General features: G+C 42.0%; 1 protein-coding gene across 8 annotated transcripts in view; it reads left to right on the top strand.

Annotated features, from left to right (window-relative positions):
* The window catches only part of DENND3 (DENN domain containing 3), a 218223-nt gene extending 192171 nt beyond the window's left edge, over positions 1-26052 (top strand). For 5 of the 8 annotated variants that reach the window (XM_084619966.1, XM_084619967.1, XM_084619968.1 and 2 more), the window contains 10 exons: positions 423-682; positions 1291-1461; positions 4566-4695; positions 5019-5126; positions 10975-11114; positions 17324-17484; positions 20434-20567; positions 21784-21902; positions 22032-22169; positions 23733-26052. In XM_084619966.1, the coding sequence (XP_084476092.1) occupies positions 423-682; positions 1291-1461; positions 4566-4695; positions 5019-5126; positions 10975-11114; positions 17324-17484; positions 20434-20567; positions 21784-21902; positions 22032-22169; positions 23733-23933 (1562 nt within the window). In that variant the 3' untranslated portion in view covers positions 23934-26052. The remainder of the gene's footprint in view (positions 1-422; positions 683-1290; positions 1462-4565; positions 4696-5018; positions 5127-10974; positions 11115-17323; positions 17485-20433; positions 20568-21783; positions 21903-22031; positions 22170-23732) is intronic. The other 3 variants (XM_084619972.1, XM_084619970.1, XM_084619971.1) reach the window with 1 other exon arrangement.
* The last annotated feature ends 316 nt before the right edge of the window (positions 26053-26368 follow it).

Here is a 26368-nt window from a genome sequence, read left to right as displayed (position 1 = left end):
CTTATCCACTATCGAGTAAATACGATTTAATAATCGAGAATAAAGAGCTAGAAAATCCTAATAAAGAGTATCCCATTTAGCAGAGGAGTAAGAATTCCTTTGTGAGCTGCTTGGGTTTGTGGATGTAAGAGAGGCTGTGCAGCTGTTTACTTCCTCCCTGGAGCGGGTGGTGAGAGAACCGGATGGATGGATGGAGGCCCATGGTATAAGCTAGCAGCAAAGTACTCCTTCCCCCACAGGGACAAAGAAAAAGCAGGGGAGGAATTCTCACTTTGAAATGTCTCCTGGGGTTACTTTTTGCAGCTTATAAACCAACCCTTGCTCAGGGCTTGGACACAATCTAGCCCTTAGTATCCTCAAAATATATGAATTTAAAATAAAATATAATGGCTTCAAATAATTAACTTTTAAAAACTTTTAAGGACACCAGAAACAAATTGACCCTGAAACATTCAAAGATTTCTACAACTACTGGAAGGACACAGAAGCAGAGGCTCAAGAGGTTAACCTGCCACACACTGTACTAGAGCATTTAGATACAAATGAATGTGTCTACAAGTTATCCTGCTCAGTTAAAACTAATTTTGGAGTAGGAAAAATAGCAATGACCCAGAAGCGCTTGTTCCTTTTGACTGAAGGAAGGCCTGGCTATGTTGAGATCACAACTTTCAGGAACATAGAGGTGAGCATGAAGTAATTAGTTGTTACGATCTGTTATATGATTGTGAGCAAGAATATGCCAGACTCCATCCTGGTAGCACAGCCTCTCTCTCTCAAGATAAGACATTTCATGAATGTTTTATAAGAGGAAGAACTATGATGGCAGGGAATATATCTTTAAAAAATCACTAATTCTATCCATGGCTACAACCAAAGTTTGAGGTATTTCTCAGTGCCAGTTAGTCTTGCTAATGGATCAGTGCTGAATAGGGTAGGTGCTATACAGACCTGTAGAAAAAAGGCAGTTGCCCAAAGATCTTATAGTCTGGATTTATGAAAAGATACAAGTGTATGAAAAAACAAATTGAGGATAGGGAATGAGAATGGATGGAGGTAACAGTAAAATGAGCACATTTTATACAATCAGAAGTAGTCTTAGATCACCCCCTGTTTAGCAATATACCTAAACATAAATTGTCCTTTGATCAGAGACCCTGCCTGGGTGTTTGTGGATGTGAACGCAAGAGAATTAGTTTTGGCTAGGAATATTGGAAGTTGTCATGCTTAATGAATACTGCACATTGTCTGTGACTGTGCTTTACTGGGTTCTTTGTTTCTCTGCATTTACAGGATGTTAAAAGTACTACTGTAGCTTTCCTTCTTCTGAGAATACCCACGCTGAGGATTAAGTCTGTGTCCAAAAAGGAAGTCTTTGAAGCTAACCTTAAGACAGAGTGTGATCTTTGGCACTTGATGGTGAAAGAGATGTGGGCTGGGAAGAAGATGGCCGATGATCACAAGGTATAAATATTACTTTACTAGTTGAGCTATTTGTAATAATTTATAATTTTTTCCTGTTCCTCGTGTACTTTGGAGTTCACATAAAAACCTGGAAATGTATTTTCCACTTTTCAGCAAAGAGTGAATAAAAGAGCATAGGGAGGTCTCATACGGCAAAAAAAATAAAATAAAGATATAATAAAACATGATTCTGTTTGTTACTATAGTACAGCTTGAAGTACTATAATTTAAGAAGAAATCATTTAAAATATGGTTGTAAAAATAAATGTGCAAAGTAAGTTTTTGTCATGTGTCAGCCTTTTGGTTTTTTGTTTGTGACCTTTCTCTTCACACCCCCTTTAAAAAAAAAAAAAAAAAAAAAAAGTCAGGAAAGTTTGAAATGGAGGCCTTAATAGAAAATTTTTCTCATTTTGCTTGGCACATAATGATGAAAGGTCACATGGCAAGAGGACTTTTACCATGCCTGGACATGTGGTCCTGAATCCTGTGAGTAGATGGGCTAACATGGATTCCTGCACCACAGAGACCCCACGGAGAACGTTTATACAAACAGAATATTCATCCAATCCAAAGACGTTGACAGTGATCCAGGAACAAATAGATCACTGATCTATGTTGGAGAAGTAGAGAACCTGCAGGACTGAGAATGATTACATGGCACATTTAATATTCTTTGTAGTCCCAAAGAAACTGGGCAGCTCAAGAACAGTCCTGTATCTTTATTTCTGAATATCTGTTCAGGGTTTTTATCCAGAATGGAAATAAATGTCAATTCCACAGTAGCTGTAAAGAGAGCTAAAAAGCCGTGCAATGTAATTTCATATTGCACTCTTCTAGAAAGATGTCCATATTCTGGGCAGAAAGAACTTGAATCTGTTATGAAGACACATGAAAAGTGGTCACTTGATCTAAACTGTATGTATTCACCATAGCACTTTGTGGCTTCAGCTGATGCTGCCTTCAGCAGAAGGATGTTGTATACTGTAGTACATGAGCCACACATACTAACATGCCAAAATTCATAAATACTTTTTTCCAAGTATTTACTCTGCCTATTTACTTGCTTTGTCTTACTGCTGACAGGCACAGTCCTGTGCACCATTTAGCATGCTGGGGGCTGAGAATGATAAATGTTGTTTTACCATACCTATTCATTTTCCTTCCTTAGATGTCTTGGACACGGGTCCAATTCATGCCTAAAAAAATGTGATGGGGTGTCATGTACCTCTTGTACATGGTAGGTTGAACGGCTGCCACTAGCAGGTCAGGCTCTTGTACTAGATATGGGCTGGCTGCAGATTTTCCTTTCTTGAAAGGGAGAGAGATGCAGGAAATGTCTTTCATAAGATCCTTTAATGCACTGCTGGCTCTAGCTATTACCAGCTCAGGTAAAGTATGTTACACATGACACCATCTACATTACAATACAATTTAGTATTCCATTAAGTGGGGGATGGCACCAGAAAAGTGGGAAATGGTGTATCTGGCAAGGTTGGGGATTTCAAAGTTGTTTTTATCTAATTTTAACAGTGGAAATCAGTGTCTGTACAGCTCTGGAATTGTGCTTCTGGGATGATTTTATTCAAGACAAAATCTGTTCTTACACTGCACTCATTACTGTAGTATATGAGCACTTTCCAATAGTGCCTAAAGCCACATCTGTGAACATCTGTCCTATATGTATGCGTGTGCATGCACACCCCCCCCCCTCGCCCCCCGTATGTTTGTTAGAGAAGGTTTGTCGGAGTTCATTCCACAATCTTGGCCAGCCCCTGAGAAAGCTCTGCTCTCAAGACAAGTTTGTAGAACATTACATTGTGCCAGAGGAATGAAGTTGTTGACCACGGATTCTGTCTTGGAACTGCAGTCGCTCTTTTAGCTATCCTGGCCCAGGCCACTGAAGCCCTGAGTGCCTTGAACTTAGTCTAGGGGATACCAGTGTAGGGAGCAGAGGATGGGTGTGATGAGCTTGTGGTAGTCAGTGTTGCTGAAGAGATGTGTTGCAGTGTTCTGTACCAGTTAGTTTTCTAAGCTCTGAAGGCTTCAAGACCAGGTATGTTGCTTTGCTTGTGGCTCTCCAGCTGAGAGGTGAAAAACTGAAGTATGGTCATTGTTCACCAGGATGGGGTTTCTTAACCAGGTGGAGATAGTAGAAAATGTTAGTTTCAGATGCTGGTACGAGAGCTTAGACTCAGTGAGGAATCCAGGAGTACTCCAAAATTATGGCGTAAATAGACCCATTGCAGGTATGTACCTTCAACCAAATGAGACTGTACGATGGCTGCCAACTCTTCAAAATGTTTTCTTCTGTCCACCAGCAGGAAAGTACCTGTCTTGCTTGGGTACAGCTTCAGACAGCTGTTCTTGATCCATGAGATGATCTTGCCCTAGCACTGGCCTATCATGATGGTAGTGGTTATGATCATATGTGGTGAAGGATTAGTAGAGCTGTGTGTCATCTGCATATTGTTGCCACTTGAGTCCATGTCAGCTGACCAGCTCACCTAGTGGTTGCATGGAGATGTTGAATAGAACTGGAGAGAGAATTGATCCTTGTGGGACTCCACAAGTGAGGTGGCTAGTGGTGGAATTGCACTCTCCTGTCACTGCTCTTGGGTGCATCCCTCCAGGAAGGATTCTCAAACCATTTTTGCACGTTGCCTTGGACACCTGCAACCTCTCTCAGGTGAGACAGTAGTATCTTACGGTCAACAGTGTTGAAAGCTGCAGGAGAGCTCCCAAAGGATGAGAATGGATGTCTGTCCTCTATCCACTGATAGCAGGTCACCATCCATCAGTGCCACTAAAACTGTTTTAGATCCATGTCCTTGCCTGAATCCAGATTGGGCCAGGTATAAAATAACAGCTGCAATTAAGAGTTTGAATTTGGCCTTTTGGGTAGCTTCTCTATGAGCTTGCTCAGGAACAGAATGGTTGATACTGGGCAGTAGTTTGCTAGGACCGATGTGGCTTAGACAGCAGATGCAGCCATAGGTGTAGGGATGCCTCTAATAATATTGAGAGATCCCTGTAGTGAGTATAGAGAATGGGACTGTGTAAGAAAAATTTACTAGATGAGCTAAGATCAGGTTTTTCATTTTTAGGATCCTCAATATATTCAACAAGCCCTGACCAATGTCCTCCTGATGGATGCTGTAGCTGGTGCACTGCAGTCCTCCAAAACCATTTATGCTGCTTCCAAACTATCTTACTTTGACAAGATGAAAAATGAAGGTCAGTTATATATGCTTCAAGGGTGCACTTGCCATTATAATTAAATCTGCTTCAACTTTTTCTAAATTCTTTGTTCAAAGGGTTGTGTCTAAGAAGCTGAAATCTGATATACTTGCAAGTTGTTGGCCCAAGTGCATTCTTTCATGTCATTTATAGAGTATTTTCTCACAAGGCATTGTTTTAAATTAAATTTTTTTTTCACACTTTAATCTCCTAATCTGAATAAATGGTACAAGTTTGTTCTCAAATTCATGAGTTTTATATTATTTGAGGTTTACGTTTTTACACTTTTTTGCAAATTGTACACTATCTTTGTGTTTCAGTGCCCATGATGGTCCCAAAAACTACATCAGAAACACTAAAGCACAAGATTAATCCCTCAGTTGGCGAGACTTTTCCACAAGCAGTAGACGTCTTGCTCTATACACCAGGTACCGTGATATAGTTCATTCTTGAAATTCATCCACTTTCATTTAAAATGCAAAGCATAAAATCACTTGCTGCTATAACTTGTGGAGCGAGTAACCTGATGTTGCTGCTGTTATGGCATGTTTTGTGTGTCTATAAAATATTGTACACAAACTATGTTAAAAGAATATTATTAAGCTTGGAAGTACTCAAAAGTTAGCAAATGCCAAAATTAAGGTTGCCTGTGAAACCTTAATGTACCCCTGTTTTGCATATGCATAATGATATAGTCTTTAATTACATGATCACATACTTTTTCTATAGCTTTCCTGCCTGACTGAAAGCACAGGGTGGTGCTCACTTAATTAGAGCTATTCAGTATTTTGTTTTATCCTCATTGTTCAGTGTATAACCTTATTTACTGCACTACTTAAAACCTGCTCTGAAGACAGAATTATTAATTTCCTCATTGGGCTTTTCTATGGTGCTCATCACTATACAATATGAATGTTTCATGGATATTAATGATTTTACTTTCACGACATTCCTGTGAGATGAGAGGGTATTATTATCCCCATTTTACAGATGGTGAACTGACAGAGATATTAAGGATAAAAGTTTTCACTAATTTTGGGTGCCCAATTTGAGACACCTATAACCTGATTTTTCAGAGTAGTAACTTAGTCTAGTTTCAACTTCTAGTCATTGGAGCATGTTATACCGGTCTCTGCTAGATTGAAGAGCCCATTATTAAATATTCTTTAGTCATGCCAGTGTCAAATAGAGGTAAAATAACTTCTCTGCTCCTACTTGAGATCCCCCTGTTTCTGCATCGAAGGATCGCATTAGCCCTTTTGGCCACAGCATTGCTCTAGGAGCTCGTGTTCAGTTAATTCCCACACATTTTTTCAGAGTCACTGCTTCCCAGGATAGTTTCCCTTCCTGTAAATATGACCTACGTTCTTCATTCTTAGATGTATATATTTACATTTGGCCATGTTAAAATGTATGTTGTTTGTTTCCGCTCAGTTTACTAAACAAACCAGATCACTCTATCAGTGTCCTGTCCTCTTGCTTAATTCGCCCTCCCCCAATTTTTGTATCCTCTGCAAGTTTTATTAGTGATGATTTTGTTTTGTTCCAGGTTATTGACAAAAATGTTAAATAGTGTAGGGCCAAGAATTGATCCCTGCAGGACCCCACTAGAACCACACTTAGTCAATAAGGAGTCCCCATTTACAATTACATTTTGAAACCTATCAGTTAACCAGTTTTTAATCCATTTCATGTGTGCCAAGTTAATTATGTTGTTTTAGTTCTTTAATCAAACTGTCATGCAGAACCAAGTAAAATGCCCTACAGAAATCTAAATATATTACATCACCACTATTATTTGTATTATCCAAAACTGTAATCTGAATTTTTAAAAAAAGATATCAAGTTAATTTGACAGGATCTATTTTCCATAAACCCAGGCTGATTGACATTATTTATATTACTCTCCTTTAATTCTATATTAACTGAGTCCTGTATTGGTTGCTCCAGTGTCTTGCATGTCAGACTGACAAGCTTATAATGACCCAGGTCATCCTATTTAACCTTTTTAAATATTGGCACAACATTTGCTTTTTTTCCAGTCTTCTGGAATTTCCCCAGTGTTCCAAGACCCTTAAAATCAATGTTAATGGTTTAACGAGCTTCCCAGCTAGCTCTTTTAAAACTCTGGACCTGCAGATTTAGAAAAGTCTAACTTAACATCCTCCTGAGAGAGACACTTTTTTAATAGCGAGTTTCACTTTTACTCAAAGCCAGGTCTTTTTTTTTTTTTAAACCAGTAAGACCACCTTCCTCATTTGTGGGACTGGCTTTTTGGGTATCTAGTAAAGTGTTCTTAAACAGTTCCCATGTATTGTGAGACAGCAGGGCCAGAGAGCAGCAGGAAAGTGGTCCTATTGGGTTCTGGGAAGCAGGTGGGCACAAGCCCGCCCATTGCTAAAGGACCCTCTCCCAGGTTCAGGAACTCAACTAATTATGGGGGACAACCAAAAATGTAACAGGGGCAGGTGTGAAGGTCAAAGGGTCAAACAAAGGGAACCCGAATGGGATACCAAGCTGAGAACCCTGGACAGCGCCCGCTGCTCCTCGAAGGTGTCAAGGGAGCCAGCAGACACCGCCCAGAGGAACTCCACCTGGATGCATGAATGGAGGGAGGACTGAAAAGAGACCCACAGTCACAAAGAATCCCCTCAGCCAGCATCCTCTCCCTGGTGTTGTAGATGGCAGGAGAGTGGTAGATGGGAGGTATATAAGTCACAGGATGATCACAGCCTTGTTCCCTGTGGACTGGGGAGGTTAATTACTAGAGGTTAATTGGAGCACCTGGAGCCAATTGAGGCCCTGCTAGAGACCTAATAAAACTCCCCTACTTTAGTCAGAGGGGGAGGAGGGGAAGGAGAGTTGACTGCAGTTGGAGGAGCACTGCTGTTAACCAGAAGATCACAGTACCAGGGGAAGGGCACAGAGGACTGAGGGAAACGCTACCCAAGGAGAAAGAGGGTAAGCAGCCTGCAAAGCGGAAGGGGCTGGGACCCGGAGTAGGAGGCGGACCTGAGTTGCTTCCCTTCCTCACTCCTCTCCCTCCTACACTGGGGCACGAGTGGAGCCCACAACACCCAAGAATAGGGGCAGTGGGTGGCACCCTGACCCACCACACTAAGGAAGAGCGTGGGACCCACCACTGTAGCGTTGGCCATTTACCACAATATCATTCACTTTTTTTTTTTCTGATTGTTAAATTTTTTCTCTCTGCTGATTTGGCGCATAATTGTTTTCAGTTTTGTGAAATTGGTTCTATTAAAGCTCCAAAAATAAATAAATATATATATATATGGTCTGGATTTTATTCTGTTTGCACATTATAAATGTGCAACTCATGATCACATACCTACATTACCATTGACTTTTTTTTAGTTCTATATTTAGTTCCTCTTTATCTGCCATGACAAGTTTAATATAGAATTCCTCTGTGTTGGCACACTTTGAGTTAGGAAATTGTCACCTATAATATGTAGGAATTCCTGGGATATTTTCGTACTGGCGGCGTGAGACCTCCAGTGTAAGCCACTCAAATTGGAGTCCACCATGATCATGCAGGTTTTTTTCCCTACACATTCTAGACAGATGTGTACATATGGTATGATCTGGTGGAATGTCGTGGACACCAATTAATATCCCATCAGATCCCAGTGTCTCAAGTCAGGCCTGCAGAAAATGAGAAGACCGTCCGTGACCACCAATGAAAAGTTTGGTTTAACTGACTTGACTAGCATCACACACAACTCTGTGGCTGAGGCAGGGATAGAAACCCATACTCCAGTGCACTATTCAGCTGCCTTAAACATGAGGCCATCCATTCTTTTCCTGCAATCCCCTTAACATTTTTAATGTAGTTCTTTATATATAAATGTTCTAGCTTTTTGTTTTTAAAAAAAAAAAACTGAAATAAATGGAGATTCCATCATATGGTATCATATTGACACCTACATGGGTCATCAGCAGAGTTGGGACCTTTAGCTCCATCACCTAAATTTTTGCCACTTGAGCTAATAGAGTAACTGATAGTAGTAGTAGGTTGTCATATGGACCAGCACTAGGGGGCGATGCAGCAACATTTTGCCAGTGGATTTCACAATTATTGGCTGACAGCAGAGGCATGGTGAGACTCGGGAATCTTGGGGTCCATTCCAGTCTCTGGAGCAGGGCGGTGTGTTTGAGGGCCCAGACTCTTCTGCCCCTTCCCTCTGAAGTGTGAACCCTTCTGCCATGTTTCCTCCAAATTGTCCCATTCCTCTCTCCTACCCCGGCACCTTGTCCCAGTCCTATTCTTCCCATGTAGCCAGTCCCAGTGTCCACTCTTCAGGCTTCCAATCTCCTCCTCCCCCCCAGTTCCCAGCTCCTCTTCCAATTTGTCTCTCTCTCTTCTCTGCTGTGGCCCCCCACTGGCCTCCCTTCCTGGAGTCATAATCCAATCTCAGTATCCCTCACTCACCTCCCCTTTGGCTCACTCTCCTAGTCTCTTTGCACAGCTAGTCCCAAACTCCCCCAGCTCCTCATCCAATCTCAGGGCTTGTTTGCCCTTCCCTGCAGTGTGAATAGCAGTGCAAACCAAAGTTCTGTGCTGTAACTCCTGTGTGGGTCATATGAGTGTGAACTCAGTTTCCTAATTCGTGTTAACATTGTCCTCTTCAAACAGGAATATGTTAACGTGAACTAGGAACCTTTTAGTTTGCATCCACACAGGGAATTACATCACAACGCTTTGGTTTGCATTGCTATTCAGACACCCTTAGTCACATAGCCTCAGCCTTTCTCCCCACCTTCTGGCTCATAGTTCCAGGCTTGGGCACCCCCTCCACTCTCAGTCCCAGTTTACCTCTCCCTACAGGTCTGCCTCTTGTCCTTTCTGTATTCAGATCAGGCATCTTCTTCCTCTAGGCTTCTTTGGCCCAGCAGAGGGGTCAGTGAGAACACAGGGGAGACTATCTTCTTTTCTTAGTTCTGATGCTCAGACCCTCAGACAGCTGTAATTGCAGGAAGAGTCCTGCTCAGCCCCGGGCAGGGGCCTGCCCAGGCAGGACAGCATATTCATGGAATTTAACTGCTAACATTTTAAGTCTCACTGAGCATATTTTATAACTTGGCCAAACTTGGATGAATTTTTACAGGGAAGCAAAAGGCACATCCTAGACAGAAAGGCCACCCCTTGCCAAATTTCAGGTTCCTGCTCCCAAGCATGGAGGCAGTAGAGCCTTTCAAAGAAAGTCGCCAGAATTTTTAAACATGGATAAAACAGATTTTTCCTTAACGTTGTTCTTGGAACCTGCTGTACCATTTTGGCTGAAATTTTCCAGAAACATTCAGCATGCGGCAGGTACCCAGCATGGCAAATTTCAGCCCAAACAGTTCAGAAAAGTTGTGAGCAACTGAAAGAGGGTCTTGTAATATGAAGGGTCAAGCAACATTAATAATAGGTGATGCAACCAGCTCTGTGTATAATAAAAAAGTACTTATCTTCCCCCCCCCACCTCTAAACACAGTTGCCATAAATTTAAAAATACAGTCCTCCTAAAAGACTAAATCAGCACCTTCTTTAAATCAGTAAAGAAACCCAGAAAATAACCCAAAGACGAATACATACCCAGGTTATACCCCACCTTTCCCACAAACCCTAGCCTTTGTGAAGCCCACAGCCCCTAAAGTCTGGTTAATGGGCCTTGCAGCGTGTCATGAAAGCAAACTCAGGCTATTTGAAACCAGAAGGGAGAATAAGTTCCAAAGTTAAGGGCACACTCTGTTTTATACTGAGGGGGTTCCAGCTGGAGCTGCTTTTGCCTGCAGATGTGGCAGTCCAATGCAGGGAAAGAAACATTCTTGCAAGTAGGTGGCTCCCAGGCCTTTTAGAGGTTTCTAGGTCAAAACATAACCCCTTACATTTTACACAAAAACCAATAGCCAGCGGGTGTATTATCTTTTAAGTATATTGACTGGGGCATCTAGATGCCCCAGTCAGGGATAGGGGGTTTAGCATGCTAGGCATGTTACAGATATACAGCAAGAAGATGATCAATGCTCTGAAGAGCTTACAAGTATGAGATGCAAAACAGGTGGACTCAATAAACAGACATGGAGGAGCACAAGGTACAGTGGGATGATTATAATTAGCATGATATGAAGTGGTTGCAACTCAGTAGCTACGTAATGTAGGTTCTGGGGCACGGATATCATGTTCCACCAGGAAGATATTCTGCTTAATAACATCTCCAAATGTAGCTGGGAGTACTGTTTGTTCCTCTCTTTTCCCCCCAATACTAGGGCACCTTGATGCAGGAGATAAAATTGAAGATGCCCGTCCAAAGTTATGGTGTGCTTTAAGTGAGGGGAAGGTGATTGTGTTTGATGCATCTACCTGGACTATTCAGCAACACTGTTTTAAAGTGGGCAGCTCTAAACTGGTGAGTGAGACTCGCGTTGTTGTTCTTATTAATTATTTGTATTACCATAGCGCTTAGGAGTCCTAGTCATGGATCAGGGACCCCACTGTGCCAGACATTGTACAGTTACAGAGCAAAAATATGGTCCCTGCCCCAAAGAGCTTACAATCAAAGTATAAAACAAGCTACAACAGACAGATGGGGGAGTTCAAGGAAACAATGGGACAGTATTGGTCAGAGTGATAGGCAGTAGTCTCATACACCTGCAGCCTACCAGTTATGAAGGGTTTTTTAAAAGCATTATGGCAAAGGAGACTTTTAAGGAGGGTTTTGAAGGTGGATAACGAGGTAGCTTTGTGGATGTTTACAGGGAGCCCCTCCCAAGTGAGGGGCAGCACAAGGGAAAGCACAATTGTTTGTTTGAATATTTAACAAGTGGATAATGAAGGCTGGTATTGTGGGCTGATTGGAAGTGGGAATTCACCTCTCGATAGTGAATGAGAGGTGATGGGTAGGGATGGGCTGGAAGGGCCTTGAAAGAGAAGACAAACAGCTTATGTATGATGTGATAGAGAAGAGGGAGCCAGTGGAGTGAAGCAGTAAGAGGGATAACCTGGTCAAAGCAACAAGCTAGGAGAATGATTTTCACAGCAGCATTCTGAATGGGTCTGAGTGGGGCAAGATTGCATTGTCAAGTCCAGAGAGAAGGAAGCTGAAGTAATAAGTAATATGAAGTGATATGAGATATTGAGAGCTTGGATGAGAGTTTTAGCTGCGTGCATGGTCAGGAAAGGCTGCGTCTTAGAGATGTTATGCAGAAGGAGACATCAGGATTTAGACATAGCCTGGGTATGAGGACCTAGAGAGAAGTCAGAGTTGAAGAGGACACCCTGGCTACGAGCCTGCATGACAGGCAGGTTGGTGGGGGGAGAGGGGTGTTCGCTGTGAATGAGAAAGGGGTGGGGAGGACAAGATTAGGAGCTCTGTTTTGAGTCACGTTGATCTTGAGCTGTTGGCTAGACATCCATGAGGAGATGTCAGCGAGACAGGTCAAGATTTTAGTTTGGAAAGAAGGGAGACAGGTCTGGGGTAAAGAGGTAGATCTGTAAATCATCAGCATAAAGTCAGTAGTTGAATTTGATGAGGTTACCCCGTGATAAGGTACAAAAGGAGAAGAGAAAGGGACCAAGGACAGAGCCCTGAGGAATCCCCACAGAGAGTTGGAGGGGTGATGAGGAGGTTCCTCAGAAGGACATGTTGAAGGAGCGTTTTGAGAGGTGAAAATACAAAGATAGACTGGAGGATAAGTGCTAATATAATAATAGGGCTCAGATTTTCCTGGATGCGACAGGACAACCTTGGTTTAAGGGATCATGAGCTAATTCAGTTCAAACTAAATGGAAGGATAAAGAAAAATAGATCTGTGACTAGGGTTTTTTATTTCAAAAGGGCTAACTTAAAAAAATTAAAGAAATTAGTTAGGGAAGTGGATTGGACTGAAGAACTTGTGGATCTAAAGGCAGAGGAAGCTTGGGATTACTTCAAGTCAAAGTTGCAGAAGCTATCAGAAGCCTACATCCCAAGAAAGGGGAAAAAATTCATAGGCAGGAGTTGTAGACCAAGCTGGATGAGCAAGCATCTCAGAGAGGTGATTAAGAAAAAGCAGAAAGCGTACAGGGAGTGGAAGATGGGAGGGATCAGCAAGGAAACCTACCTTATTGAGGTCAGAACATGTAGGGATAAAGTGAGAGAGGCCAAAAGCCATGTAGAGTTGGACCTTGCAAAGGGAATTAAAACAAATAGTAAAAGGTTGTATAGCCATATAAATAAGAAAACAAAGAATAATAAAAGATAATCTCGGCATGACCCAATATCTAAACAAATACTTTGCCTCAGTCTTTAATCAGGGGCTTAGGGATAATGGCAGGATGACAAATGGGAATGAGGATATGGAGGTAGATATTACCACATCTGAGGTGGAAGCGAAACTCGAACAGCTTAATGGGACTAAATTGGGAGGCCCAGATACTCTTCATCCAAGAATATTAAAGGAAAAATTGCAAGCCCATTAGCAAGAATTTTTAATGAATCTGTAAACTCAGAAGTTGTACCATATGACTGGAGAATTGCTAACATAGTTCCTATTTTTAAGAAAGGGGTGGGAAAGAAAGTGATCCACGTAACTACAGGCCTGTTAGTTTGACAACTGTAATATACAAAGTCTTGGAAAAAATTTTGACAGAGAAAGTAGTTAAGGACATTGAGGTCAATGGTAATTGGGACAAGATACAACATGGTATTACAAAAGGTAGATCGTGTCAGACTAACCGGATCTCCTTCTTTGAGAAGGTACGGATTTTTTAGACAAAGGAAACGCAGTGGATCTAATTTACCTCGATTTCAGTAAGGCATTGGATACGATTCCACATGGGGAATTATTAGTTAAATTGGAAAAGATGCGGATCAATATGAAAATTGAAAGATGGATAAGGCACTGGTTAAAGGGGAGACTACAGAAAGGTGAACTGTCAGGCTGGCGGAGGTTACTAGTGGAGTTCCTCAGGGATCGGTTTTGGGACCAATCTTATTTAATCTTTTTATTACTGACCTCGGCACAAAAAGTGGGAGTGTGCTAATAGTTTGCGGATGAGACAAAACTGGGAGGTATTGCCAATACAGAGAAGGACCGGGGTATCATACAGGAAGATCTGGATGACCTTGTAAACTGGACTAATAGTAATAGGATGAAATTTAATAGTGAAAAGTGCAAGGTCATGCATTTAGGGATTAATAACAAGAATTTTTTTTATAAACTGGGGATGCATCAGTTGGAAGTAACGGAGGAGGAGAAGGACCTCAGAGTATTGGTTGATCACAAGATGACTATGAACCACCAATGTGATATGGCCGTGAAAAAAACTAATGCGATGCATCAGGCAAGGTATTTCCAGTAGAGGTATAGTGGTACTAACACCTCCTTATAAGGCACTGGTGAGACCTCTTCTGGAATATTGTGTACAGTTCTGGTCTCCCATGTTTAAGAAGGATGAATTCAAACTGGAACAGGTACAGAGAAGGACTACTTGGATAATCCAAGGAACGGAAAACCTGTCTTATGAAAGGGGACTCAATGAGCTTGTCTTGTTTAGCCTAACCAAAAGAAGGCTGAGAGGAGATATTGCTCTCTCTAAATATATCAGAGAGAGAAATACCAGGGAGGGAGAGGAATTATTTAAGCTCAGTACCAATGTGGACCCAAGAACAAATGGATATAAACTGGCCACCAGGAAGTTTAGTCTTGAAGTTAGATGAAGGTTTCTAACCATCAGAGGAGAGAAGTTCTGGAACAGCCTTCCAAGGGGAACAGTGGGGGCAAAAGACATATCTGACTTCAAGAATAAGCTTGATAAGTTTATGGAGGGGATGTTATGATGGGATAGCCTAATTTTGGCAATTAATTGATCTTTGACTATTAGTGGTAAATATGCCCAATGGCCTGTGATGGGATGTTAGATGGGGTGGGATCAGTTACTAAAGAGATTTCTTTCCTGGGTGTCTGGCTGGTGTGTCTTGCCCATGTGCTCAGGGTTTTGCTGATTGCCATATTTGGGGTTGGGAAGGAATTTTCCTCCAAGGCAGATTGACAGAGGCTCTGGGGGGTTTTCACCTTCCTCTGCAGTGTGGGGAACGGGTCAATTGCTGGAGGATTCTCTGCACCTTGAAGTCTTTAAACCATGATTTGAGGACTTCAGTAGCTCAGACATAGGTTAGGGGATTATTACAGGAGTGGGTGGGTGAGATTGTGTGGCCTGCGTTATGCAGGAGGTCAGACAAGACTATCATAATGGTCCCTTCTGACCTTAAAGTCTATGACTCTGTGGAACCAAGGAAAGACAAGATTTCAAAAGAGGAGCATGGTCGATTGTGTCAAAGGTAGCTGACAGGTCAAGGGGGATGAGGATGGCATACTGGTTCTGAGCTTTGTCTTGGAAAAGATTGTTAGAGACTTTTTGGCAAGCAGTTTCAGTGGCGTGCAAAGGGCAGAAACCTGATTGGAGAGTGTCTAGGATGGAATTGGAGGAGAGGAACTCCAGAATATAAACAGTGCATTCAGTGAGTTTACAGATGAAAGGAAGAAGGGAGATACAGTGGGCTCCAGTGTGGGCTTTTTAAAATAGAAGAGACTAGATGATTGCTTGTATTGTGAGGGAAAAGAGCTAGAGGATAGCGAGAGGTTAAGGAGAAGAGTAAGGGAGGGGAAAAGAGTAGTTGCAAGGGGATCGGGGATGGGATGGATGGGAGGAGAGGGCAAGTGGAGGGGTTGAAGGAGAGCAAACAAGAAACTTCTGTGTCTGTAACAGAGGAGGAGGAGTAACTTGTATGAACTAGGAAAATGGGAGAAGTGAAGGAGGAGAGAACAAATATATAGTTGAGGAAGGCAGCCTGCTCATAGGATTTCCGTCAGAGATGTTCTGCAGTGCGAGAGCAGGAGCAGAGGAACCAGATGTTGAGGATAAGCCAGCGCTGGGGTGTTGGCAGGGTGGGAGATGGGAGAGAGGCAAAAGAGTTGAAACTGGAGGAGAGTGAAGCTTGGAGAGAGAGAGTGTAGTCAACTGTATCAACGGAACGAAAGGAAGAGGGCAGGGAGGACAGAGGGCTGAGAGCAGACAAGAAGTCATCAATGCTGATGGACTGCAAGACACAGAAAGGCTGCCTTGCAGGTCACTGTGGGGAGCTGATGGGTGATGTGGAAAGAAACCAGGCAATGGTCTGAGAGGGGGAACTCAACCATGGAGAGATTAGAGCGAGGATTGCTTGGTGAAGACCAAGTCAAGTGAACAGCCCTCGTGACTGGGTGAGTTGATCCAGACCTGCAGATCAAAGATAGTGGTGAGGTACAGCTAAGAGGTCATATGAGTCATCAGCACGGGAGTTGAAGTCCCCAAGGATGAGTGGGAGATAGCAAGGAGAGGAAGAGAGCGCATCTGGAGACTAAATCAGAAATGAAGGATGATTCAAGGAGTTGGGTGGATGGTAAAGGACAGCAGCGTGAAGCGGGCAGAGAAGGTGCAGATACGGTGCTGTTCAAAAAAAGGAAAGTCTGGGAAGGGGGAGCTGGGAGGGGCTGAAACCGGCAGGAATGGGAGAGGAGAAGCCCACCACAGTCTGACCAAGAGTGGTGTGTGTGAAAAGAGGAGAGGCCTCCCTCAGAAAGGACAGCTGCAGAGGCAGTGTCTGATGACGGGATCCAGGTATATGAGAGCTAGGAGCTGGAGGGAGCGAGTTACGAAGAGGTGGTGGATGGCTGAGATCTGTTTAGAGATGGTGTGGGCATTAATGTGGGAAATAAGAAGTACATTATTTCAGAAAACCCTGTGTTTAAAATACTGCAGCTGCTATTTCTAGTTCAAAAATTAAATTTAATGTTTCACTTCTAATTGAAGAGAGAAATACATTTGATACAAATGGAAGAGTGTCTCTGTTATGTAGGAAAGATGTGTAATACTTTGAGCTTCCTTAGTGTGTTTCATCTGAAGGTCTCAGAGTTTTACATTATATTTTAAGCCCCAAAACACACCTTTGAGTTAGGTATCAGTAAGTATTATTAAGCCTACTTTTTTGAAGGATAAACTGAACCATAGCGATAACATCGCTTACCTTCAATCATACAGCCTTTTAGTGACAGAGCCAAGAAAGAAGTGAGGAATTTTGATTCTTGCTCTGACTTCAGCCACTAGAAAAACTCTGTCCTTTTGTATAATCCAGTGGTTTTCAACCAGGGGTACGCAGAGGTCTTCCAGGGGGTACATCAACTCATCTAGTATTTGCCTAGTTTTACAACAGGCTATGTAAGAAGCTCTAGCAAAGTCAGTACAAACTAACATTTCATACGGACAATGGATTGTTTATATTGCTCTATATACTATACACTGAAATGTTAAGTACAATATTTATATTTATAATTATATGGTAAAAATGAGTCAGCAATTTTTCAGTAATAGTGTGCAGAGACACTTCTGTATTTTTATATCTGATTTTTATAAGCAAGTAGCTTTTAAGTGAGGTGAAACTTGGGGGATACACAAGACACATCAGACTCCTGAAAGGGGTACAGTCGTCTGGAAAGGCTGAGAACCACTGGTATAACATGTTTGTGTGCTTCTTTCAAGAGTGATAGGCTTCTGTGCTGAACTTTTTAAAGAAATCTTGCACTTTTTTTTTGTCTCTAGACTTGTATGGTAATGGTAGAGCAGAGCCAAGTATGGATTGGTTCTCAAGATACCATTATTTACATAATCAACACCCATAGTATGTCTTGCAATAAACAACTAAATGACCACCGCTCTCATGTTATGGACATCATTGCAGAGAACAGGAACAGTGTATCCAGGTAAATTTGATTACAAAGTTCCATTTTTTTAAAAAATATACATACCAGTTAACGTGGGAGGCATTCTTGGTACTAGAGCTTCTGAAGTTGGACAAATGTGTAATATTAGAGAGAATTTTAAACAAGATAATTTGTGTTTATTTCCTCTAATCGCTAATCAACATCTTGACTAAATTTAACCTTAAGAGAAAACATGTAATTATATGTAAGTGTCCGTGTAAAACAGTCAACCACAAGACACTATATTTAACCTTCTGCGTAGGTAGCCCAATTGATCTGATGTGATCAGATTCACAATGACACCTTATTTCCAAAATAGTCCTGCTTTCCTGAGACAGAGATGAGACTAAAGAGGAGTTGCAGGCATCCAGTGATAAATTGCACACCGAAGCCTCTTGAAGATCATTCCATTCAATCCTGGCTGTATTTTAAAGAATCCTTATTGAGGTTACAGGGACAAACCATCCCGATGTGTGGAAAGAATAGTAAATATGGCAGACGACCAGCTTGGCTTAACAGTGAAATCCTTGCTGCTCTTAAATACAAAAAAGAAGCTTACAAGAAGTGGAAGATTGGACAAATGATCAGGGATGAGTATAAAAATATATTGCTCGGGCTTGCAGGAGTGAAATCAGAAAGGCCAAATCACACCTGGAGTTGCAGCTAGCAAGAGATGTTAAGAGTAACAAGAAGGGTTTCTTCAGGTATGTTAGCAACAAGAAGAAAGTCAAGGAAAGTGTGGGCCCCTTACTGAATGAGGGAGGCAATCTCGTGACAGAGGATGTGGAAAAAGCTAATGTACTCAATGCTTTTTTTTGCCTCTGTCTTCACGAACAAGGCTAGCTCCCAGACTACTGCACTGGGCAGCACAGCATGGGGAGGAGGTGACCAGCCCTCTGTGGAGAAAGAAGTGGTTCGGGACTATTTAGAAAAGCTGGACAAGCACAAGTCCATGGGGCCAAATGCGTTGCATCCGAGAGTGCTAAAGGAGTTGGCAGCTGTGATTGCAGAGCCATTGGCCATTATCTTTGAAAACTCATGGCGATCGGGGGAGGTCCCAGATGACTGGAAAAAGGCTAATGTAGTGGCCATCTGTAAAAAAGGGAAGAAGGAGGATTCTGGGAACTACAGGCCAGTCAGCCTCACCTCAGTCCCTGGAAAAATCATGGAGCAGGTCCTCAAGAAATCAATTCTGAAGCACTTAGAGGAGAGGAAAGTGATCAGGAACAGTCAGCACGGATTCACCAAGGGCAAGTCATGCCTGACTAATCTAATCGTCTTCTATGACGAGATAACGGGCTCTGTGGATGAAGGGAAAGCAGTGGACATGTTGTTCCTTGACTTTAGCAAAGCTTTTGACACTGTCTCCCACAGTATTCTTGCCAGCAAGTTAAAGAAGTATGGGGTGGATGAATGGACTATAAGGTGGGTAGAAAGCTGGCTAGATTGTCGGGCTCAACGGGTAGTGATCAATGGCTCCATGTCTAGTTGGCAGCCGGTATCAAGTGGAGTGCCCCAGGGGTCGGTCCTGGGGCCGGTTTTGTTCAATATCTTCATAAATGATCTGGAGGATGGTGTGGATTGCACCCTCAGCAACTTTGCAGATGACACTAAACTGGGAGGAGTGGTAGATACACTGGAGGGCAGGGATAGGGTACAGAGGGACCTAGACAAATTGGAGGATTGGGCCAAAAAAAATCTGATGAGGTTCCACAAGGACAAGTGCAGAGTCCTGCACTCAGGATGGAAGAATCCAATGCACCGCTACAGACTAGGGACCGAATGGCTCGGCAGCAGATCTGCAGAACAGGACCTGGGGATTACAGTGGACGAGAAGTTGGATATGAGTCAACAGTGTGCCCTTGTTGCCAAGAAGGTCAATGGCATTTTGGGATGTATAAGTAGGGGCATAGTGAGCAGATCGAGGGATGTGATCGTTCCCCTCTATTCGACATTGGTGAGGCCTCATCTGGAGTACTGTGTCCAGTTTTGGGCCCCACACTACAAGAAGGATGTGGAAAAATTAGAAAGAGTCCAGTGGAGGGCAACAAAAATGATTAGGGGACTGGAACAAATGACTTATGAGGAGAGGCTGGGGGAACTGGGGATGTTTAGTCTTCAGAAGAGAAGAATGAGGGGGGATTTGATAGCTGCTTTCAACTACCTGAAAGGGGGTTCCAAAGAGGATGGCTCTAGACCGTTCTCAGTGGTAGCAGATGACAGAACAAGGAGTAATGGTCTCAAGTTGCAGTGCGGGAGATTTAGGTTGGATATTAGGAAAAACTTTTTCACTAGGAGGGTGGTGAAACACTGGAATGTGTTACCTAGGGAGGTGGTGGAATCTCCTTCCCTAGAAGTTTTTAAGGTCAGGCTTGACAAAGCCCTGGCTGGGATGATTTAGTTGGGGATTGGTCCTGCTTTGAACAGGGGGTTGGACTAGATGACCTCCTGAGGTCCCTTCCAACCCTGATATTCTATGATTTTTGCTTTGTCCACAGAATAGATTCATCATACTTTTACAACCCTGTTCTGGATTTACTTTTCTTTATAAAAAAGTGAAGAACAAGAAAAATAAGTTAAAATACATCGTATGATTCTTTTTAAAATGAACAATGCAGAAGTGCGCGTGCCAAACCTAATTTCTGCTGCCAAAGCCACCCTCTCCCTGCCACCTGCTGTGATTCCCTTCCAGCATGCTGCCCTGGCGCTTTGGAACTACTCCTGTGCTACTGTCCTATAGACTTTAATGCGCACACTCTGTTGTGGCTCATTGCTGTATTTTAATCTAATATTTCTACTACTATTGGCAGTAAAGATCTCTGCTTTGACTTGGCATTAATGTTTGTTGTGGTGGGAGACCTCTAACAAAAGTCTGTCTTTATATGAGATCTCAGTTCTGGATTTGATTGTACACCATGCTGTTTTTAATTTTGTTTTTTATGTCAACAGTGAAGCATATTCATGCAGTTTAGATGGGACAGTGATTGCGTGGAACATTAGCACTTTGAAAGTAAACCGTAGATTTCAGCTGCCCTGCAAGAATCTTACTGCTATCAAACTCCACAACAACCGTCTTTGGTGCTGTAAGTTCTTCATGCCTCAGATCTTGGAATTTTTTTAAATAAGTTTTTGCATGTTATGTCACTTTAATGTAAAGAAAAGTGCAATTTTATGCCAGTTCTTTTTTTTTGTATGATTAACCAGTTCTCTTCATCCACCCATCTCCATTCAGGCTGTTTAAATAGCATAGAGTAGTCCTGTTGAGTTTATTGGGATTATTATTTTGCTTTAAATTAAGCATTTTGCCTGATCAGGGTCTTACAGATATCCTCTTTTGATAGCAAGAAGTCCCACATAGAACAAAATTGCTGGATTACTGCATGGGAGGCTGAGAGTTGCCTCTGTATGGCCATGTCTCATCTGGTTTGAACATCTTTTCAGGGATGTTGCATTGACTGCAGGATATGACATCTAGAAGCATCAGGCTTTGGTCTTGCCTGAAGGTGCCTGTAAATTGGCATGGAAACCCTTAAAAGAGAAGTTCTTTTACGTCTGTGGGGTCTAGAGATAATAGTATTGGCGGTTGTGGATCTGTGTTTGAGCCACCTGTTATGGCACAGGTCCAACTTGATAGTCTTGACTGTCACCTTTAACTACTTCTAAGTGTTCTGCCATCCTGTCTGTAGGAGCGAAGTAGGATATGCTAAGGCTTCAGTGCCAGAGTAAAAGGTCCTTGATAAGCCATCTTTTCCAAGTATAGGTTGGTTCAAGAAACCTAAGGCTTATCCACCCAACATTGCCTTAACACTCAATGCTACCATAGACCTTGGATCCACTGTATATCAAGTGTGCACACTGAGTGACAGAAAAGCTACTGAGACTATGGGTGAAATCCTGGCTGGATGTGCTGTCAGTGGTAACGCTCCCATTATTTTCATTGGGGCGAGGAATCCACCCTACAACTTCTGTGGTACAGAATCTCTGTCCTAGATCTATAGCAGCAAATACTTGTGCATGCTGAGAACCAAATAGTGATATGCAAATTTAAGCAAGTTCTCTTTTCGCCTTCTGTGTTAGCGCCTAGAATACCAACAGGCATGCCTGTAATTGCAGAATAGACATAAGAACGTACACTGTGAGAAGTCAATTGGAAATAGAGAATAGCATGTATAGTTTTCATTGTGTGTTTTAGAAAAGAGTTCTGCATGTACACATTTACTCCTTCCTAACTTTCCACAGTTTTGTTGGGAAATAAGAAGTCAGTACTTCAGCTACTAACCTCATATTTTTCTATTGAAGGTACAGGAAGTTGTATACTCGTAGTGACAACTAATGGGTCTCCTTGGCAAGAAATGAAAATTGAAGAGAATCTGAAGGATGTGTGTTCGTATTTTCTCTGTTTCCAGCTGTTTCCTGAGGTATTAAATTTACGCTGGTAATTTGTCTTATAGGAAGTCTCTGCTTTATAAACAGTGCTGTACAATTATTTTTTAGGATATGTTTGTGAGTACACTGGTAAGATTGGTCGTATTCTTTCTGTGCTTTAGGGGGACCAAGTATGGACGTCATGTTTAGGAAGTAGTGACCTGTATATTTGGAATGCAACAGATCTCTCCAGAACTCCTCAAAAGATTCATCTTCAAGACTGTTCTGAGATTACCTGTATGATAAAAGTAAAAAATCAGGTAGAATACATTCTGTTAATTTGATATTTTTATTTGTTGCCCATTTCCTAGATGTAGTGCAGTTTGTGTTTACAGCACTGTCAAGTTTTCATCAGTTGAGTTCTTTTTCTGGGGGCTTGCCACGCCCATTGTTCTAAGACATGAGTAGCCCTGAGCTAATAGCAGCCCAATATAATTGACCATCTAGTACTCAAACATACAAGCAAGGCCAGAAGCCTCATCCATGATTAAATGCATGATGACTTTATTAGCCGCTGATCTTTTCACTGAACATTATGAATCAAACAATATGAATCCCCTGACATTTAATGCCTTATGCTCCAGTGATAAAGCCCAACAAAAGACTAGTGGAAAAATAATAAATGCTGATTAGCTGGCCTGTGTCTGAAGATGGCCTCTTCCTATCTAATCATCATGTGCCCACCATAACAGGGTTAAAGGACCCGAGCAGTTCCCCATGTCACCATGTTCTGGGAGTGTCACTCGGCTCACTGTCCCAATATACCAGTCACTTTCAGAGGTCTGCGGCTGCTGCAAGTGAGTGCACCATTTGGTCAGGGGCAAAGGTCATTTCCATAAATAATACCAAAAATATTCCACAATAAAGTGGTGACAGTAACTCCGGACCCTTCCAGTCAGACTCCCCAGCCCTTCTCCCACAAAATGTACAGTCACTTCATAAAGCACCCTCTGGAGTTGGGAAGCTGCTCTATATATTTAGCTGCTCTGCCACTGGGGCTAGGCTGGTGAGCCAGGACTTAATGGGAAAACCAGAGAAAGGTGCTGTAGAGACAGAACCTCACAAGCTCTGGGATACCCAACCAGCCTGTAAATTAAAGGATTACTCAGAAACCCAGAGCCCTCTTCTGCTCCATCTGCAGTATCATCCCTCTTCCCTTCCACTCATTTCATAGCCCAGTAACACCATACATACATTATTGACTAACTCCCTTATACAAAAAAGGAAAAACCAGCGAACATTCCTGAGCTTTCCACCTCCCCAGTTTGAACATTTAATATTCCTGTCTTTAAGTCTACCAGCGATGCAGCAATTTGGCTCTTTCTTTCCTAGGATAGGACGGAGCCAATGGTAAGAGCTATAAAACCCACATATCCCTGTTGTAAAAACGAAACAGCATTTACTGGAGTTGCCAGGCTGGGTCAGAATGGCTGCCTGGCAATGACAGAAGATAATAGTGTTACAGCTGTCTGTTACAGGCTTGCTTCTAAATTCATTTAATTAAAATTAGACCATTTATTTTAGCAAGGAAGCAAAGACACAGAATTTTGCCCATTTTGTCATTCTTAAATATGCTGCTTTTTAGCTGGCAACCCTTATTAAAAACGTAATAGTGAGTATACATCCTGCACAGAAACATACAAACCATTGGCTCCAACAAATAGCTTTGAGAGACTTTGGGTATTACCGTTTTCAAACCTGACCAGAGTACCACTGACTGTATCTTTGGGGGCACATAAACCACTCCTTTGCTGAAACAGCTTAGGCTGTATCTTCGAACAGAAGTGGAATGTAATGTATTAAAAATTGATTCTGCTTTTCAGATGTGGATTGGCGGCAGAGGACTATCCCAGGGCAAAACCCGGGGAAAGATCTATGTGATAGATGCTGAAAAGAAAACTGTGGAGAAGGAGTTGGTGGGCCATGCCGATACGGTAAAGGCACTGTGCTCCGCAGAGGACAGATACGTTCTCAGTGGTTCTGGAAGGGAAGAAGGGAAGATTGCTATTTGGAAAGTTGAATAGATTTAACTTTTCCAAGTGTGTGTAAATACCACTGTTGGAAAACTTAACGGTTTGGATTTTGTTATCCCAACTTCACCCTTCAAATGTTTTTAACAATGCATCAGTGTTATTTTTAATTTATTAGTATAATTATTTCAGTGGTAACTACATTATTGTAGTATATAGAAACAAAAGGGGATTTCTGTTTGCACCCTGCCATGATCAGCCACGACCTGCACACTTGGTAAGGAACTGGAACACTGAGTAGAGAAATCACTGGATTTTTAAACCTCAGAGATTATATTTTACAAACATTGTCATGAAAGGTCAAGGTTATGGGCCAAGTTCTTTGCTAAAGTAAATTGACTTCAGTGAAGCTGAATCGGCAGAGAGTATGGCCCAATAATTCAGCTTGATCTAGTTCTTAAAGATACATAAGTATCCTCCTACAAAATAATATTATTGATATCTTGACTACTTGACAGCTTGAAATGTTTGGAAAAATATAGAATTTGGGTGATAGAATTTGGGTGATAGAAGTACTGTAAATTCAAAGTATCTTTCTAAGCTGGCAGCCACATTAACACAAGGATGACTTTTTTCCTTCCTGCTGTATCTATATTTATGGTGCATTATTTAAAATGCTGACTTTCCCTAATAGCACTTATAGTCTGCTGGTGTGCCAAGATAGCTGGATATTTCCAGTTACGGCAACTTGAAGAAGTAAGCATCCCTTTAAAAAGCAAGTGCAGAATATCTGGGATCTGCCAGGTTCTTAGGAATGGAATCAGTGCTGTAGTAGCCCTGTCTTTGGCAAATTTAATTTCAATATATTCTTGCTAGTGGCAGCAGCATTTGTTGGAGCTATGCAAATGAACCCCACCCCAGTACCACTCTTGTTAACTGGGACTACGCAGCTGCCTTAGCCTGTTTGGGCTTCTTGGCCCAAAAGACCCTCTGTAATTTAGATTGCCTGCACCAGACGTGGAACAAATCTTTGTTTCATGTCCTTGAACCCTAGCCAGTGGGGAAGTGCCTTCCAAATCATTAAAAATTCTACTGTTGATCTACAACTAAGGCTGATTTGGCAAAAAAAAATTGTTTTGTCCACACTTGTTTTCCGGAGCCCTAGTGACTAACATGTTTTGGGACTGTCCCAGGATACAATTCTTTTGGCTAGAAGAAGGCCGGAGGATTAATATGTTTTGGATACCTCCATAAAAATTACTTCCAAGAGCTGTGTTTTGGGATATAGCTCATTATCTTGGAAACATCCCAGCTTCACAGAATGCTTGGCTCTCCAGAGCACTGCTTGTAGACAAATGACTGATACTCTTTAGCTGGAAGAGCAGACTGCCTCCAGGGGTAGCAGCGTGGCACACAGACTTTGCTGACCTGGCAGCTAAAGAGCGGGTAATGTTTTTTGGAGAGGAGGGACCTCAGTAAACTTTGAAAAGATTGGGTCTGACTTTTTAGAAACCTGATGGAAACTGAGATGTTGCTCTCCTTTCCAGTCCCTGCCCCCCTTCCTGCCTTTACTTTCCCTCCCTTTCCACTCCTTTACTCTTTTGTTCTTTGTCTTTTTGCTTTTGTTGCCCCCTTATTTTGGGGGAGGAGGGGTGCACAATGACAATTTCAATGAAATATAAACAGAGAAATAAAACCTAAAAAGACTGCCGCCATTATTTAGCTCAAACATACCTAAGAAAATAATTCAACTTATTTTTAAGTTACATGAAGGCACCATATGCTATCACACAGATAATGCAAAATAATTGAAAGTAAATGCCATTGTACTGTGGTCTGGTGTTCCATTTGGCTTATGCTTCCTAGTCCTTTCCTTTCAGGAAATGTGTGAGTTGGAGAACTATATATATGTACAGAGTAGTTGTGTCTATATCCATGCAGGATAAAGTGGGATATATAATTTCTATAAAATACTGTAAATAGATGGAAAAATCAGCTGCTACTTTCTTTGTTCATTATATATAACCTATAGTAGTGCAGGGCTAATAGAAATATTGTTATATAAACTACTGATAGTCTCTGCGTTAAGTTTTTCAGTCTGGCTATTTTATGGTGATTGAAATTCTCTCGTCATTTGTTCAGTCACTGAAAAAACTAATATGAGAAACAGAATATTAAACACTATTGCAATTCTAGCCTCTTTGTAACTTGTTTTTATTTCCATGTAATTCAACACACCACAAGGACCTAAATTTAGAGTCGGGGCCAGCATCTGTTGGGTGTAGCAGAGATAAGGCTGCAAAGAAGATGGCTGTGGCTGTCTGATACTAGGACTGTCTCTGTACCAGGTTCTGCTCGGTTCTATTCCAGGCTGAAGGCTGCTTTACTCTATGCTGGCTGGCTATGGTTCACTATAACTGCTAAGCTTCCCTTATCCCTGACATGCCTCCTATGCCAGGGACTAAAACAGGCTGTGAAGGAGCTGGCTA

This window comes from Lepidochelys olivacea (genome assembly GCF_965140295.1).
Source record: "Lepidochelys olivacea isolate rLepOli2 genome assembly, chromosome: 2".
Lineage (NCBI taxonomy): Eukaryota > Metazoa > Chordata > Testudines > Cheloniidae > Lepidochelys > Lepidochelys olivacea.
This window is presented reverse-complemented; position numbering and strand designations above follow the sequence as displayed.